General features: G+C 34.3%; 2 protein-coding genes across 2 annotated transcripts; one reads left to right on the plus strand and one right to left on the minus strand.

Annotated features, from left to right (window-relative positions):
- Nucleotides 1-2,206: 2,206 nt before the first annotated feature.
- Nucleotides 2,207-5,661, minus strand: LOC120158026 (GDT1-like protein 3). The gene is made up of 9 exons (XM_039168966.1): nt 5,331-5,661; nt 5,154-5,222; nt 4,659-4,784; nt 4,346-4,444; nt 4,097-4,169; nt 3,913-3,998; nt 3,342-3,425; nt 3,172-3,231; nt 2,207-2,587 (listed from the first exon to the last, which is right to left on the minus strand). Exons 1-9 carry the CDS (start codon nt 5,406-5,408, stop codon nt 2,399-2,401), a joined length of 864 nt encoding a protein of 287 aa, XP_039024897.1. The 5' UTR covers nt 5,409-5,661; the 3' UTR covers nt 2,207-2,398.
- A 5,642-nt stretch (nt 5,662-11,303) lies between these two features.
- Nucleotides 11,304-12,472, plus strand: LOC120158027 (protein ASYMMETRIC LEAVES 2-like). The gene is made up of 2 exons (XM_039168967.1): nt 11,304-11,457; nt 11,779-12,472. Exon 2 carries the CDS (start codon nt 11,797-11,799, stop codon nt 12,454-12,456), a length of 660 nt encoding a protein of 219 aa, XP_039024898.1. The 5' UTR covers nt 11,304-11,457; nt 11,779-11,796; the 3' UTR covers nt 12,457-12,472.
- Nucleotides 12,473-16,242: the final 3,770 nt, after the last annotated feature.

Below are 16,242 nucleotides of genomic sequence, written 5' to 3' on the forward strand. Positions count from 1 at the left end.
CTATTGATGCGGAAATTTGGGGCGCATATGTCAGATTATCGTTGGCTTGGGATGCGGGATTCAAACACACTGTTCTCGAGCTTGATAGTCTTGAAGCTCTTCGGATGCTTCGGAATGATTACCATGGCCATCATCCTTTGATTAAGCACCGTGCCGATCATCGTCACCATCATTGGATCGTTGAGATTAAACATGTGTGTCGTGAAGGGAATAAAGTGGCCGATGCTCTTGCATAGTATGCAAATCCTAATTATTTTGATCCTGTTTGCTCCATACTGTGCCTGCCTTGGTGGATCCTCTCTTACAAGTTGACAATTTATGCGTGTAGGACCTGGATGTAGAGTGTTTTGTTTTTCTTTCACCTAAGTTGTTTTGATGGTTAATGGCTGTTTATTGTTTGTTGTAACCGGTATTATCACATGTACTCTTTTCTTCCGAAGAATTAGAGGGGTTTTTAACGAGTCATGTGATAATACTTCCCTGTGTATGTTTTCATCTATTAATCCATACCATTTTACCAACAAAAAAAAAAGAGTTAGGATCCACTTACATCTAATGTAAAATTAAGAGCTTTACACCTTTTTGGGACAGTTTGATGAGGGAAAAACAAAAGTTGCGGTTAATTCCTTATTTTTTCCAATAAATATCTTATCATTTTCTAATGTTAATCTCAACCTTTAATTTTCCAACAATCCTAAAAAGATGTAATTTTTTTTTAGTTTTACACTGTATAATTGAATCCTATCTCATATATAAATAGATGATAATAAAATAGATCTTAAAATACAAGTCGGATAAAAAACATTGTGGGATGATTTGCTCATTTTTTTAAGAGGTACTTTTGATTCCATACGTGGTGCTAAATGTGTTTTGAATAGTTTCCATAAATTTTTGGGATTATAACTCAACGAGGCTTAGAGTAAATTATTTTTTCTCGAGAGTTTCCAAGGAAGAGTTAGAGGGAATTCAGGTGTGCATGAGATTTAAGTTGGGTCAGCTTTTGGTGCAGTACTTGGGTGTGCCATTGGTCACTAAAAAGTTTGTATAGAAAGACTGTCAGCTGTTGTTAGAAAATATACAAGGCAAGTTTAGCCAGTGGACAAGCCGAAACCTTAGTTATGCGGGGCGACTTCAGTTGATTCGTTCGGTATGTGTAGTATTACGAATTATTGGTGCATGCAACCAATCTTTTAAAAAGTGTTGAGCGTAAAATTGAGGAGGACTCGGGCTTAGAGATCTTGCTTGCTGGAACAAAGTGTGTCTTCACCGTTTGATGAGGAAGATCCTTACTAGTGAGGAATATCTTTGGGTTGTGTGGGTAAAAGATTAAGCTATTCGCGTCAGAGATTTTTGGACCATGGAATTTCCTATGTCCTTGAGTTGGAGTTTGCAGAAAATCCTTTCCCTCAAAGCGGTTGAGGATATTATTTTTGTGGCTGATGTGGATATTAGACGAATCTTTTCCCATATAATTTGAGAGGAGATTAGAGTTAAAAGGGGGAGAGTTAGTATAGATTGGTATGGTTTCCTTCGTACACCACCTAAGCATGCGATTATTGTGTGGTTGACTATTTTGGGTAGGCTAAAGATAAAGGAGAGAATGGCTCGTATGGGGGAAAATGTGGACAGTTTTTATGCGTTTTGTGGTGCTGGTAATGAAACAAGAGATCATATTTGATTTGGTTGTTCGTTTTCAATAAGCATTTGAAGGAGCATTTTAGACTTATGAGGTGAATTGAGCGTCTACCTTCCTTAAAAGTAGACAGTTTCTTACTCTTAAAGATTGTATAGGGTGTTTTTATTGGAAGGCTGTGAAGGGGGTGGGATGTAGTTTTTAATATTATCCGGGATACCCTACAGATTTGATCTGCTGGAAAATGTATAGATATGGCTAATGTGGTGAACAATCAATTACGTATAACTTAAGATATTGTGGATTGAGTTGATAGGTTCTTTTGACTTGTAACAACTTGCTACTTTCTTTGGATATAACATGTAATTTTTCTAAAACAATTAATGAGCCGTAAAAGAATATTTTACTAATCTTAAGGATAATATCAATACTGATTTGATATATAATTTTTAAACAAAAATTTTAAATACTGAAGGAAAAGTTTAGATATCGATATTACAAAATGAGTATCAATACTCACCTATCAGCATCCTACACTGTTTTTGCTTATTATTTTGTTAGAAAGTTTTGAGCTTAAAATATAACATATATTTTAACATATTATATATGTATGTATACAAAAAGAATAAGGACATTGGTCTGGTTTTTATGCCAGTTAGTATAAAAACATTTCAGTGTTGCACATGAACTAGAGATAAAACACTAGGAACATTTGAAGAGCAAAGGAAATTGGGTTCTTCCAAAAGAATCATGTTAACCTACAAATCATAGGGGAGGGTAGAAATATGATGAGAGAGAGAAGCCAAGGAAGAGCAAGCCTCCGACCATGGCAACAGTGCGCTGCGAGATCTTGGCTGCTAGCATGCTTCCTCCCACCACGGCCAGTGATGTACAGATGGTGTGCCCTATCACAGCTCCTACTGCTACACCCACCGCGTTTTTATGCGTTGCCAGCTGCAGAAATAGAAAGGGCTTCATTTAGATGACAGTATGCGATTCCTTTCAGAAATTACAAACACCATCACAACTGCACTGTTTTATTTTTTTAACCACATAGATAAGGATTTATCCATGCACAAGTTCAAAAAATAGTGATGTAAACTTGTTCGAACCTCCTTTTTACCAGATAAGAACTGTTATCAAGGGGTTTTCAACCGAAACCATGGTAGCCTTCTAAAGGATTGACAAGAGTCATCAAATACAATGATCCCAGATAAGAGTCGTACAAAACTCGTATAGCATTTTAAGGTTGATATGAGCTTTTACCTAATTACGAACCAATGACATAAGGGAAAAAGTTTATCGTTGTCCTAGATTTAAACCCTAAAATCTCCCGCATCATTTTAAACTAGCATGAAGCACTTTTCCCCCCAAGTGTGATGAGCAGGTATATACCAATAGAGATGGATTGCCAATTTTTAAGAAGAGCACATGCCAGCTATTGTTCCTTACAAACTTCTACAGTAAAAGAACCGAAAAATATGAGTAACCATCAGATCACAGTAATGACTTAAGGTCAAGGATAGGATTTATCTTACAGCAATTGTGGCAATTTGGCTTCGATCCCCCCATTCTGCTAGAAACGTTAGAATAAATGACTGTGTGGAAAGAGAAAAAGAAGAATTCAGTAATCATAGATGATTAAATTGATGTATGAAAATAGACTAAATCTAAATATTTAAGACAAATGGTAATGTGGAAACAAAACCTCCAAGAATATTGGTGTACAAAATCTGGAGAGGAAGCGTCGATAATATGTTTTCCCTTGGCCAGTCTCAAGTTTTTCTTCCACCTAAACATGCGAGATAATCAGAGACCAAATTCAATATGAAGGTGATATGAAAGTTGACAACAAAGAGAAAAAGATTTCAGATGCTATATGATGCAATCTTTAAATATAGTACATATCGTTGATGCTGGATAGGTTAAAATTCAAACAATATGTACGTGTATATAACATAGATATATACATATATATATGCAAGAATATGCACACATTACACGTGGATGAGAGAAATTCAAGATCCTCTTGAAGAACTTGTTCACTTACTGAAAACGAACATGCATTTATCCAACCTTCTATAATATAGAAAACAGATAAAGGAAACACTTTGGTAACCCAACTAACTAAATTACAAGTATAACCATTCGGTCGGCCTCGAAATTATATCTGTCACCTTATTCCAGTTCTTTTATTGTGAGAAACATCTATAGTAACCAAATATGATTAAATGGACGTATTAAAGAAAAAAATCAAATTTAAAGTTAGAGAGACACACTTCTTCCATTTCCTTTTTCTGAGATCCCTTTGTGTCTGATCTCCAAGCAATGTAAAGTAACCGAAGCCCAAAAAATGCATAGAGAACTGCATATAGGGAGAAATGGTTATAACAAAATGACCATAAAATTAAATCATCAGAAGAAATAAATAGGAACATTAAAAGACGAAGTCATTATATATACCTGTAGCTGCACTATTTGTGTGCTTCCTTGATATCAGATTCGGCACAATCCTACCTAGTCCAGTGGAAAGTATCTAGTTGAGAAGAAAAAAATAAACACTGATAACATTAAGAATTTAGCAAAAATGATTTTCGCAGTACATGATGAAAAAAATCATTTCTATGAAGCCAAAAGGGAAGGGAACTAAAACATATATAGGTCAATCAAAGTCAAAAGATGAAAAGAGCGAGAGAGAAAATGGCCGCGTACTGTCATTACAAAGAGGGCAGCTAGCGCACCAGATAAAACAATTGACTTTGGGTGCCGCATAGCCATAAGAGCTGCTATTATAAAAGTTTCATCTCCAATCTGACATTGTATCCACAGCATACCCAATTCAGCATTTGCTCCAAATGGTATTACTTATAAAAAAATGTAATGAATGGACATGTTTCTCAGCAAAAGACCTTCCTTTGAAAGCACGTAATTTGCAACATAAATTTGCAAAAGAGCGAGCGCGCGAGCGCACATATATATATATATATATAGAGAGAGAGAGAGAGAGAGATCTGAATACACAAACCTCACTGACAATTATCATGGAAAAACTTGCAAAGAATGCATCCAAGATGCCGAGACCAGAATCAAAACCAAGAGCAGTACCCACCGGATCGTCTAGTACACCATTCTTAAGGTTCTTCGCAGCAATCTGTATTGCATAAATCGATTAATCAACATAATCGGATAATCCAAATGCAAACACAAATTACATCTTCAATTACATGGATTAAAAAGTTGAATAACAGTGTAAATTACAAGGTAAACATAAACCTTTTGATCAGCACTTTCAGGTGAATAACTAACACCCTGTTTTACTACTTAACTCTATTACCTAAACAGCTGCACGAAAGCAAAACAAAAATCGAAAAAGAAAACCAACTTCCCAACAGCTAATAACTAAGCAATTAATCAATATTCAAAATAGAAACTAACTAAACCATGTGAACTCTATAATTTCCAAGTTTATCAACAATCAAACAGATGGAAAAAAAAACCGGAAAAAAAAGAGAAAGCAGACCATGCCCCGCCGGCCCAAATCTTTGATTGACCCACCAGATTCCTCCCTTTCAGCTTGAACTTCTGAATCCTGAGAAATTACACAAATAGGGAAAACCCCATTTTGTTATTTACATTAATATGGAAGAATAAGCTTTCAAAAAGTATAAAAAAATACACAGAGAGAGATGAATAGTACCTGAGCAAATGAAATGGAAGACACAGCGAAGAAGACAAAGGAAGCAATGAAGAGAAAGCGAATGGAAGTGGAACCCATGACGAAAAAAACTGGGTTTTGAGAGAGAATCGAGGGATCTTGAGATTTAATCGGAAGATTAAATTTTTAAGAAAAACTTTGAAAATTGAATCAAAGGAGAGAGATCTGGGAAAAGGGTAATGGATCTGAAGGAATCTTCAATAGGATTGAAGGATTCATTTGTGAATCAATGAGATCAAAGAAAGAAAGAGAGATCGTGCGAAGAATTGTGAAGGTCTTCCTGCAGATTCTACATACGAACTGCTTCTTCCGCCCTCTCAAATTCTTTCTCCTTTAACATGGTTTAATTGCATGATCGCATCTAACATTTCGGATATCATTCGAATGGTAACTTTTATTCCAGTCCCTGTACGCTTTAAAATTCTGAATTTTAGTCCCTATGCTTTGGGGAAATATACATTTTACTACATGAACTGGCTTCAAGGTGTAATTTAATACTTAAGCTTTTAGGCACTTTGCGCTTTGCACACGCATAGGAGTGTTTTTTATATGGTTTTAAGGTACATGAAAATGGATGTTCATGATTATTTACTTATCCTTCCTAATAATAGCATCTCAAAAAGGGTTGAATTTAGGTTTTTATCTCCTTATCTGTCTGAACTGGGTTTTTTGAATTGATGCATGCATAAAGATAATATTTAATTAAATAATTGTTTTAATTTGTTTTAATACTTTAATCTTAACGGTATTTATTTAAAGATAAATATAAAATACTTGTCGCATCCAAAACTTAAAGAACATAAACAATCACATCTAAACACGTTTTAAAACACAAATCCTTTAATTCACATCTACTCTAAGCAAGGAACTATAAATCTTTTAACTATTAAAATCGATCGATAAAAATATATATATAGAAGTAAAGGGGGGGGGGGGCAGAAACAAGATGGGTTCTGCACACCTAAAAGTAGGGTTTGATGATAAGAATCAGAAAACAAGGATTTCACTTCAACTGCTCACGGTTTGACCACTCCTTGTAGCAATAAGCAGTCAAGCATGTCTTTCCAAATGTCACCAAATCTGGCATAATAATTACCCCGCAAACACCACTCTTTTGCCATTGAAAGCTTTCTCCCCCAACGGAAGAAAGTAGAGGCTAATCAAGAGTTTCATACTTTGAACCATATAGCACGAACGGATCTATGATTAAAATTTTATTATTATTATTATTATATTTTGATTATACTATTAGTTTTTCGGAGTTTTACTTTGATTAATTAATATCTATTCATGTCGTACATTTAATTTCAATAAATAAGTATTTTAATGGAATTTTTCGCATTTACATGGTTTTGAATTCAATATGTACTTAAACAACATTAATTTACTTACTACTTGAATTAATCTTCATTGATTAGTTATATTATTTATATATATATATATATATATATATATATATTATAGGAATTGCAGGTCTCGTTAAAAACCTCCTTCCGGAAGGAGAAAAGAGTGCCTTAAGATTTTATTAACCATAGAAAGAACACGATACAACCAGGGAGCCACCCCCAATATGAACAAAACACCAAAAACAGCCACCAACAATCCTACCAGAACCAGCCTAATCCAACAAAGCAACAACAACAGCCTAAAAAAGACTGGCCAAACAAAAAACCTAAACGAGGCCCGATAACACTCAATCAAACAAAACAACTAGAAAAAAGCCAAGGGTGACAGCTAACTAAAACCATAAAAGCCAACTTCTAACTCAAAGGCCACGGAGCTTTCACATGATAAGAAAACAAAAAAAACACGCATATAGCCGCCTTTCCACCACATCACCACGTCTTGTTGGCTAAAGACTATCCGAACTTCCAGTTCCAGACAAAAAACATGGTGTAGATCACCTGAACCTTTTACTCCTTCCCCCGCCATCGTCTTCCGACAATAGATACACTACTGCGCCATTAGACTCACAACCCAAATCTTTCCCAAAAGGGAAGGAATTGAACATATCCTTCTGTTGAGAATGCCCCAATACTGGAAAATCAGATTCATAAGTGAATCTGCCATCAAAAACATACACCTCTTCCTCCCAATACACCTTACTCTGATAGCTCTTGCTTCGGGAACCCCTATACTTTCTTTTAGGAGCTGTAAAATTCCCTTGAAAAAATTATTTAGATCTAAATTTGTTGCCAGAACCCACCTTAGGTCTCATGTACTTCCTTGCGATACCCTTTGGATTTACGAAAGCGTAGTTGTAAGAACAACCCTCGTGAATCCCTTCCTCCACCTCCCTTATCTCAACCCGATCATCCAACATGGGGAAATCATTAAAATAATCCTTTGAGCCTACAAAAGCACATGCAGACTCATTATTTTTCCTAAAGGCAACTTCATTATCCCTCTCCACGTGAACCAACAGATCCACTTTATCCTTTAGGCTCACATCTTCCAATTCCTTTGACACTAAGAGACCATCCTGGATGGGAGAATTAATTAAAAAATCCTTACTCTCCACAAAACCACGTGCAGGCAAACAAGTGTCCTTAAAGACATCCACTGCTTCTCTCTCCGCATGCACCAGCAATGTCTTGTGTTCCCCCACTCCCTCCATTTGGGAAAGAACCATCCTTTGACCCCCAACGTCGCTCCTCGGACCCATCATCAAAGCCTCTCCTATGTTCCTGTCCTCCACGCCCTCACCCGACAGGATGTTGCCTCTAGCACTAGTCCCCAAACAACAGAAAACATTTTCTTCATTCTCAGAACACCTCACGGTCGACTGCACCTCCGAAGAGTGAATGGAACTTCCAGCTTCTTCAGAACCCTCTTCCAGCTCAGGAAACTTAACTGAAAAGGCACCAACGAGCTCCCTCACCTTGGATAACGGGGATACGACTGCCTCTTCAAAAGAAGACGACTCTACCCACTTAATAAAAATTCTGCACCATCCTAACAAGCTGTCTTTGAGAGTTGAGAATTTACTGTCGTCAACAGAACCATCAATGGAGCCACCATGTGACTAACATCCTTCCTTACATTGTTTCCCTCGACTGAATAAGGACCAGAGAACTTCTTCCTCCAGAAAACATCACGAGGAAGATATCTCGCCATGAATACTCTAATTTTGTTGCCTTGAATCCAAGATCTATCAACACAGTTGATAGCCTTCCTCGCGTCCTCCAGTCTGGTGAAACGAACAAAACCAAACCTACTTCCTCCCTTGCTTCTTTTATTGGGGATGAAAGAATCCACCACCTCGCCATATTTATCGAAAAATAACCAAAGACCTTTGTAATGAAAACTCTCTGGAATGTTGAAAATGATCACAGTGACACAGTTTTTCCCAACCGGAACTCTCACCTTACTCGCCATTAAGAGAAATGATAAGGAATGAAAATAGAAAAACTTATCTAAAACACCTGATTTTTAGAGAGAAGGAGGAGCTTCTCTCACTATGTACTAGCTGATTGGTACATCATATTTAAGCTAAATTAACAGTGATTAATAATAATCTGAGTCGATAATTAAACTACACATGATAATGTATAGATGTTGGGATCAAGCCATTTAAGTATAGTAGTATTTTAGGTTCTTTTTAGTTTAAAATTAATCAAATAAGGTATTGTTTTCTTATAATTTTTAAATTTAAATATTTAGTAAATTCATGTTCCTTTATTGTAAAGTAAATTATTTTCTCCCAGTGTTTGATCCTAACTTCATCCTTTTATATATATATATATGACTTTTATGCTACATACATAGACGAAGCTATGCTTTTCCCTAGGGGTCACTGCTCTTACTTTTTCTATCGTTAACAAATATATAGAGATATATACTTATTCAGACCTTGTAATTTTAATTATTTTGATTTCATTTTCTATTTGCTATTGTTGATTATAGTACTTTATCTTATTGAACTAATATTTTGATTCCGTCCCGACTCCATAACAAGTTCTAATTGTTTGAATGTTCCTGTCATATGAATGAAGATCAATTAGAACTATAAACCAATATTTCGGTCTACTTTTTTTTAGACCTTTTTTTTATAAAAAAAAGTACTTAAGATATAATTTTATGAAGTAATTTATTATTTAAAGAACATGAATTCAAATATATTTAGATATGTTTTATTCTTAAGTTGTAGGAAAGTTTGAATATATTGTTTAAGTTGGGATATAAATATAGATGAATACAGGAGTTTATGTTCAAACTTCAAAGTGTAATTTTAAAAAATATATATTAAATTTTAAAATATATTATGAGTTATGATCTACTATCAACATTCCTCGGTCCATCCTTGAATATAAATGAGGAACTTGGTTACATGGACAGATGCAATAAGTTATACCAAGGGATGCAAACTTAAAAAATAATATTACAATCTTGAGAGTGTGATATTACAAAATTACAGGAGTGCGAAATTAGATCATTAACAAAAAGTATTAAAAAATATTTAAATTATATGTGAATTTAAACTTTTTAGGAGATAAAACCCATTAGACGACTTTAGTGGTCAAAGAGAATATTATTCTCCCTTGATATATCGAATTCAAACAGTTACGTTTGTAAGATGTATATACATTATGAATATTTAAAAATAATTTTAAACATATACTATCATATAATTAATTTATAATATTTAAAAAATTATAAAAAATATGATGGTACCAAAACAACCCTTATTCATACCTGCCTGGCTAATAAATATCATTTGATCCATTGAAATTAACAAAACTACAGAAAGTAGGTGGGTGGGTAAACCCACAGAATGGGACCACATGCAAACCTGAAACCCTAAAAGAAAGAAAACAGAGAGAGATGGTACAAACAATGCAACAGTATGTGCAGAGAAAAAGGAGGAAGGGTCATGTCACAGCAACACCAACATGCCCCAAAGATCTCTGATAAGTCTGACTAATAATAACCAGAAAAAAAAACTACCCATCAATAATAAAAGAAAGACAGAATAAGAAAGGTTAAACTACATATTAATACCTAAACTATTATTTTTATTCCATTTTTATACCTAAATTTTATTTTTTTAAATTATACTTAACGTTTAGTTTAGATTTCAATTTGGTATCTTACCGTTAAAAAATTAGTAGAACTGTTGACGTTAGATTTTTTTCAATGATGATATGGTATTATTTTATGATGGCACATCAACATCACCGTTAAGTTTTTAACGGTGGGATATCAAAATGAAACATAAACTAAATGTTAGGTATGATATTGAAAACAAATAAAGTTTGTGTACTAAAATGGAATAAAAGTAATTTAGATACGTGTAGTACTTTACCCAAAAAGAGTCAACACAAAGAGTCATCCCTTTTCTCCCACAAAATCAGTCACTTCACCTTCACCATCCTCAAACCACTCACTCGTTTGCTTTCTCCCCGTCCCCTTTGCCTCTGCTACTGGGGGGGGGGGAACAAAAACAACGTCCCCCTTCCATTCTCTTTCTCTCTATCTTTATGCTTCTTTATCTCGGTCTTTCTATATAAGTAGCTAGGGTTCTTCATATATACTCCATCATCATCTTCATGCAACTTTCTTGGGGGTTTTCCTCCCAAAGTTATAGCTCCCAGACCATCTGCCCCATTCTACTGTAGTAAAAGGAGTCTGCAGGCCAGGAAAGTAATCAATAGAGAGCTAATGAAAATAATTTTTATAATGGTTTGACTGAAGAAACCGAGGCCACGCTCATCTAGTACTGGTAGTGATATCACTATTTTTCTCTTCTCTACTTTATTCTTTTTATTGTATTAAACTCCCAAGACAAAAAGAATAAGAACAATAGGTTAATTCTTCATCCCAATATCTCCCCATTGTCAGAGCCAGACGTCTCTTTTCTTTTTTAACTTTATTTAAAGGATCTAATTTCTTACTGTTTGATCGAATTATTTTTTATATTTTTTTCTTGTAATAAAGTTTCTTTATTACATTTTCTTTTACACCTTTTGCAGCAAAATGAAGCAGCTGGTGAGAATATAGTATTTTCTATGAAATTCAAGCAAGATCTGTTCCCCAGAAGCTTTTCCATCGAAATTTGTGTAGTAAAAGGTCTTTTTCGCGAGATCCAATCACTCCCACTAGCCTACTGGTAATTTATCAGCCACCATGAATTGCTCCTTTCTTCTTCTTCTTCTTCCTCCTCTCTTCTCATATAACCCTAAAATTTTACAGTCTTTCCGGTTTTTCTTTCTTTCTAGAAAGTATCATTTCAAGATTTTGTTATCATTTTTCCATAAATAAGAGAGGTTTCTTTCCGGTTTTAAGTGTTTTGTTTATAGACGTAAATTTTGTGCAAATCTGTGAAATTTCCATTTCTTTTTATATGGTACACTACTGGGAATTAAAATATGGATTTATAAGCATAGATTTGATTCTTTGTTTTTTTTATGGTTGTTTTTTGGTGTTGCAGAGAAAAGGGTGGAACAACATGGCGTCATCGTCGTCGAATTCTCCGTGCGCGGCGTGCAAGTTTTTGCGGCGGAAATGTCAGCCGGAGTGTGTTTTCGCGCCTTACTTCCCGCCGGACCAGCCGCAGAAGTTCGTCAACGTCCACAAGGTGTTCGGCGCCAGCAACATCACTAAGCTGCTCAACGAGTTGCACCCGTCGCAGCGGGAGGATGCGGTGAATTCGTTGGCGTACGAGGCAGATATGCGCCTCCGTGACCCCGTCTACGGCTGCGTCGGGGTCATATCGCTCCTCCAGCACCAGCTCCGCCAGCTGCAGTTGGATCTCAGCTGCGCAAAGTCCGAGCTGTCCAAGTACCAGAGCTTGGGCATCACCGGACACGCCGGGCTCATTGCGGCGGCAGCTGCCGCCACTGCTACAACACACCAGAACTTGGGGATCAATCTGATCGGGAGCGGTGGAGGTGGCGGAGGGCGGGAACATCATTACCACCACCATCAGTTCTTCCCTAGAGATCATCATCACCATCAACAACAGATGATAATGAGCTTAGACGCCAGCAGTAATTATGATTCAAACCTTCTCGCTATGAATGTCTCGTCGGGGATCGGTCAACTCAATCAGTTCCAACCACCTAGAGCGGCTGCCGGAGATGAACGCCGTACCATTCATCCATCTTAGGTTAGGGTTTATTTTAACCCTACAATCATCACAGCCACCTAAAGATATACTCCGCCCTTCTCTGTTTTTATTTATTTTTTCTGTTGAAAACCATGAACGATCGAGTTGACTCACATGCCATGATCACAAAAACTAGGGTTTTTATGCAATTTGCTTGCTGCTAAATAAAATTTTAAAATTAGGGTTTTAATCTAAAAAAATCATATATAATCTTAAAATTTCAAAACTACTTTCAAAATATCATTTAATCAAGAAAATTCTTATTATTTATTTTTTAAAAATATTTTTAAATATATAAAAAATATTTTTCTTTAGATAATCTGAATAAATCATCCTCCTTATTATACATATTTATTTCCTTACTAAAAGAAGCTTTAAGTAACATAGGATTATACAATCAATCATCCGATCTAGTAGGATTAGCCGATTAGGGATAGATTATAGGGGTGTTGGATGGGGTTGTATTTCTGGAAATTTAAATTTTTCTATAATTTAAGTAATCTATTTGTATTTTATATTAATTATATAATTTCGTACTCTTAAAATTTTATCATTTAGTATCCCATAAGTTTATATTATAACTTATTAAGTTCTCACGCCTTGACATATTGTGTCAGTTCCTGAGTGGGATAAGACATTGTATCTATTAAACAAAATTAGAGATTTGAATTGTAACACCTCAACCCGTACCCGACCCGGATACGAATATGATGTGTTACATTGACTTTTTCAAAACTGACTCTTATAAAATTGTTTGAAAATTTAAAACTTTTTCTTTATATTTTGTGGTGAAACCATCATACAACAGTTTATATATAAATTTCATAAACTTAAAATAGTATAATTACAAAACTGATCAAAGCATTTTCATTTAATACTTTGTAATACATTCCAACAAATTTACAAAATAACAAGAACCTACAATTCAAATGGTTTTGATCTGATCTTCTTCAGGCGTATGTTGTCCCTCCCTAGCTTTAATCTCCTGATCTCTTTGAACCTACGTGTGAAACAATCACACGTTAAGTCGTTGACTTAGTGAGGCAATAATGAGTATAATAAACCATTTAAAAACACTTGCTTATTCAATCCACATAAAACATTTCATATTGAAATCAAGATACATTTCATGAAAATACATATATTGTACTCATTATTCGATTTATATCACTTTATTATTTTATGCCCAATGCATATTACTGAGAACTCAAGTATTTGAGTACATTGAGGTTGTGCACTAATGTAGTCACCACTGTTCATATAATTTGTACCGAAGTGCCACGTAGAATTTGTCCCGAAAGACCACGTAGAATTGTCCCGAAAAACCGCGTAGAACCCTAGACTCTTGGCATGCCAACTATACCTCTAGTTCTCATACATATACCTTGGGCTTTAACCATATAATTATGTTTCATTTCATTATTCAAAGTGTGTTTTATTCACGTAGAGTACATTCACATAGGTTATTTTCACGTAGAACATTTTTCACTTAGCACATTATCACATACCAATAAAATCAAAAAAATAATTTGAGGGTACACTTTAAATAGAACATCATAAAAATAATTGCATAAAATAAAAAAACCATTTCCGATCAAAAACTTTGAGATTGACTTATCGCAAGCCGTCCTCATATCTAATGTAAAATAAATTAGTTGCACTCACCTTTGTCTCACGTAAGTTCTAAACAAAGTCCCTTTCCTTTCATTCAATCTCGTACTTTATTGCTTCGTTAGTAAGCTTTTGATCCAAATCTACGCATCAACGTATTCAAGATAAATTTTGAATCTCGATTAACGATTAACCAATACGGATTTACATAAACAAAATAAACCATCCAATTTAAAGTCTCAAACTGAATAGTATCAGTACCCCTCATACAGTACCAATACTTCTCCTCTATGGTACCGATACCCACTTCAGTACTGATACCATTTCAGCATTCTGGAATTTCATTTCAATTACAGTATAGATACCTTCCTCTTGGTATCGAAACCTCCTCATCAGTATTGATAATACTTCAATCGATATCGATATTGTTCATCTGATTCAAACATTTTTCCTTCAATTTACCCTTATAGTACCGATATTGTTCTTCTAGTACAGATACCCGAACCTAGATTTTACCTCTTTCACTTTGAAAATTTCTCACACTTCACCTAAATCTTAAGTTTTTAACTCTATTCATACCCTCAAACTTATTATACTTATCCTAGCTAACTTACCTCCATAAATCCCCTTATAACATCTAAATTTCTCCATAGACACTTAGAACTAAAAAACACACCAAATATTCAAACATGTTCGTAATCCTTTCTAATACTTCTAACTTCTTAATTAGACAATTGACAAATTAAATATATCATTATAAATCCAATTACTAATCCATCTCATCAAATCCCTTAAAAACCAATTTCACCAATTTATCATTAATTCACGAAACTCTTAGTTTTATTCATCCTTAAGCTTTCCTTAAGTTTCTATACCACTCAAGGCTTCAAAACCAAACCAAAATTTAAAGAAACAACCAACTTAAAATCAACTTACCTTAACAATGGAGTCACGGAAAGAGAAGAAGAAGAGAAGTGAACCAAGTTCCAGACTTTTCCTTATTTCCCCTTTATCCAACACATGTTAAATATCTTTAAAGAAATTAATATTAAATTCATTTCATACTAAAAGACTATAATGCCCTTCCATTTTTCCATCTTTGGTAATAAGTTCTAGACACAATTTACAAAAATTAGTCCTTGAACTTTTCAATTTATTCAATTAAACCACCAATTTTAACTCCTTACATATTAGTCATTGACCCGATGTTTGGGGTATTACATGAATTATGATGTTGTGAATGAAACATATTGAATTAGGAGAATTTTCCTTATAATGAGTTTTTTGTAGTACCCGATTGAGATTAGTTGATAAATAAATTAAAAATCGGTTCATCAAGAAATACTAGTTTAATTAACCTAAAAACTTTGTTAAGTAGGCACTCTTTAAGTTGTCATTTAAATAGATATTAAATAAACCTTGAACACTCTTTAAAGCTTTGTAAACTAGCTTCTTTCAAGGGAACCTAAAACATTCCTGACCAGGTCACTGTGAAACCCTAGTTTTTAGTTTCACCATAAAAAGGTTTACTGCAAATAGTAAAAATAATTTAGCATATTTTGAAAAATTTTAATTGGTTGGCAGAATGAAGTGAAACCCTAGTTTTTAGTTTCACCATAAAAGGTTTACTGTAAATAGTAAAAATAATTTAGCATATTTTGAAAAATTTTAATTGGTTGGCAGAATGAAATGCATGGTATTGTCGTGGTCGTATCTTTACAGTATCAAAATAAAAATAAAAGTTTTTAAATGGATGTTAAGACAGTTTCCAATTGTGGTTGACCAAACAACCTTTTATATATATATATAGAGAGAGAGAGGGGTTAAGATTTACTTCTATAATATAAAACTATTTTAATTTTATACAGATTTAAGATCATTAAATGAGTGAAAATAGATTACTTATATTAATTTTTTATTTTTTTAGTGAATATCTTATCATTTTCTACTGTTAATCTCACTCATCCAACGACACTAAATTTATGTAAAACTAAAAGAGTTTTATATTGTGTAATAGGATTATATCCCTATATATATATAAGATGCAGTATAATTGACGTAAAAGGTGAGACTTTGATCATGCATCCATAATTATCAACTTTTGTACTTAGGTTAGGTAATTGTGTTTATATGTTTGAATAGTGTTCCATTAGTATTTGATTTTCGTATATTTTA

This window comes from Hibiscus syriacus, unplaced genomic scaffold, assembly GCF_006381635.1.
Source record: "Hibiscus syriacus cultivar Baekdansim isolate YM2019G1 unplaced genomic scaffold, ASM638163v2 tig00111298_pilon, whole genome shotgun sequence".
Classification (NCBI taxonomy): Eukaryota; Viridiplantae; Streptophyta; class Magnoliopsida; order Malvales; family Malvaceae; genus Hibiscus; species Hibiscus syriacus.

Bases quoted from the DNA above. Each gene is read 5' to 3' on its own strand.
- LOC120158026 (XM_039168966.1), bottom strand. From the start codon at position 5,408: ATGGGTTCCACTTCCATTCGCTTTCTCTTCATTGCTTCCTTTGTCTTC. The intron at 4,445-4,658 runs GTTTGTGTATTC...ATACAATGTCAG, and splicing joins CCATGATAATTGTCAGTGAG to ATTGGAGATGAAACTTTTAT. The intron at 2,588-3,171 runs GTAAGATAAATC...CTATTTCTGCAG, and splicing joins GCCAAATTGCCACAATTGCT to CTGGCAACGCATAAAAACGC.
- LOC120158027 (XM_039168967.1), top strand. From the start codon at position 11,797: ATGGCGTCATCGTCGTCGAATTCTCCGTGCGCGGCGTGCAAGTTTTTG.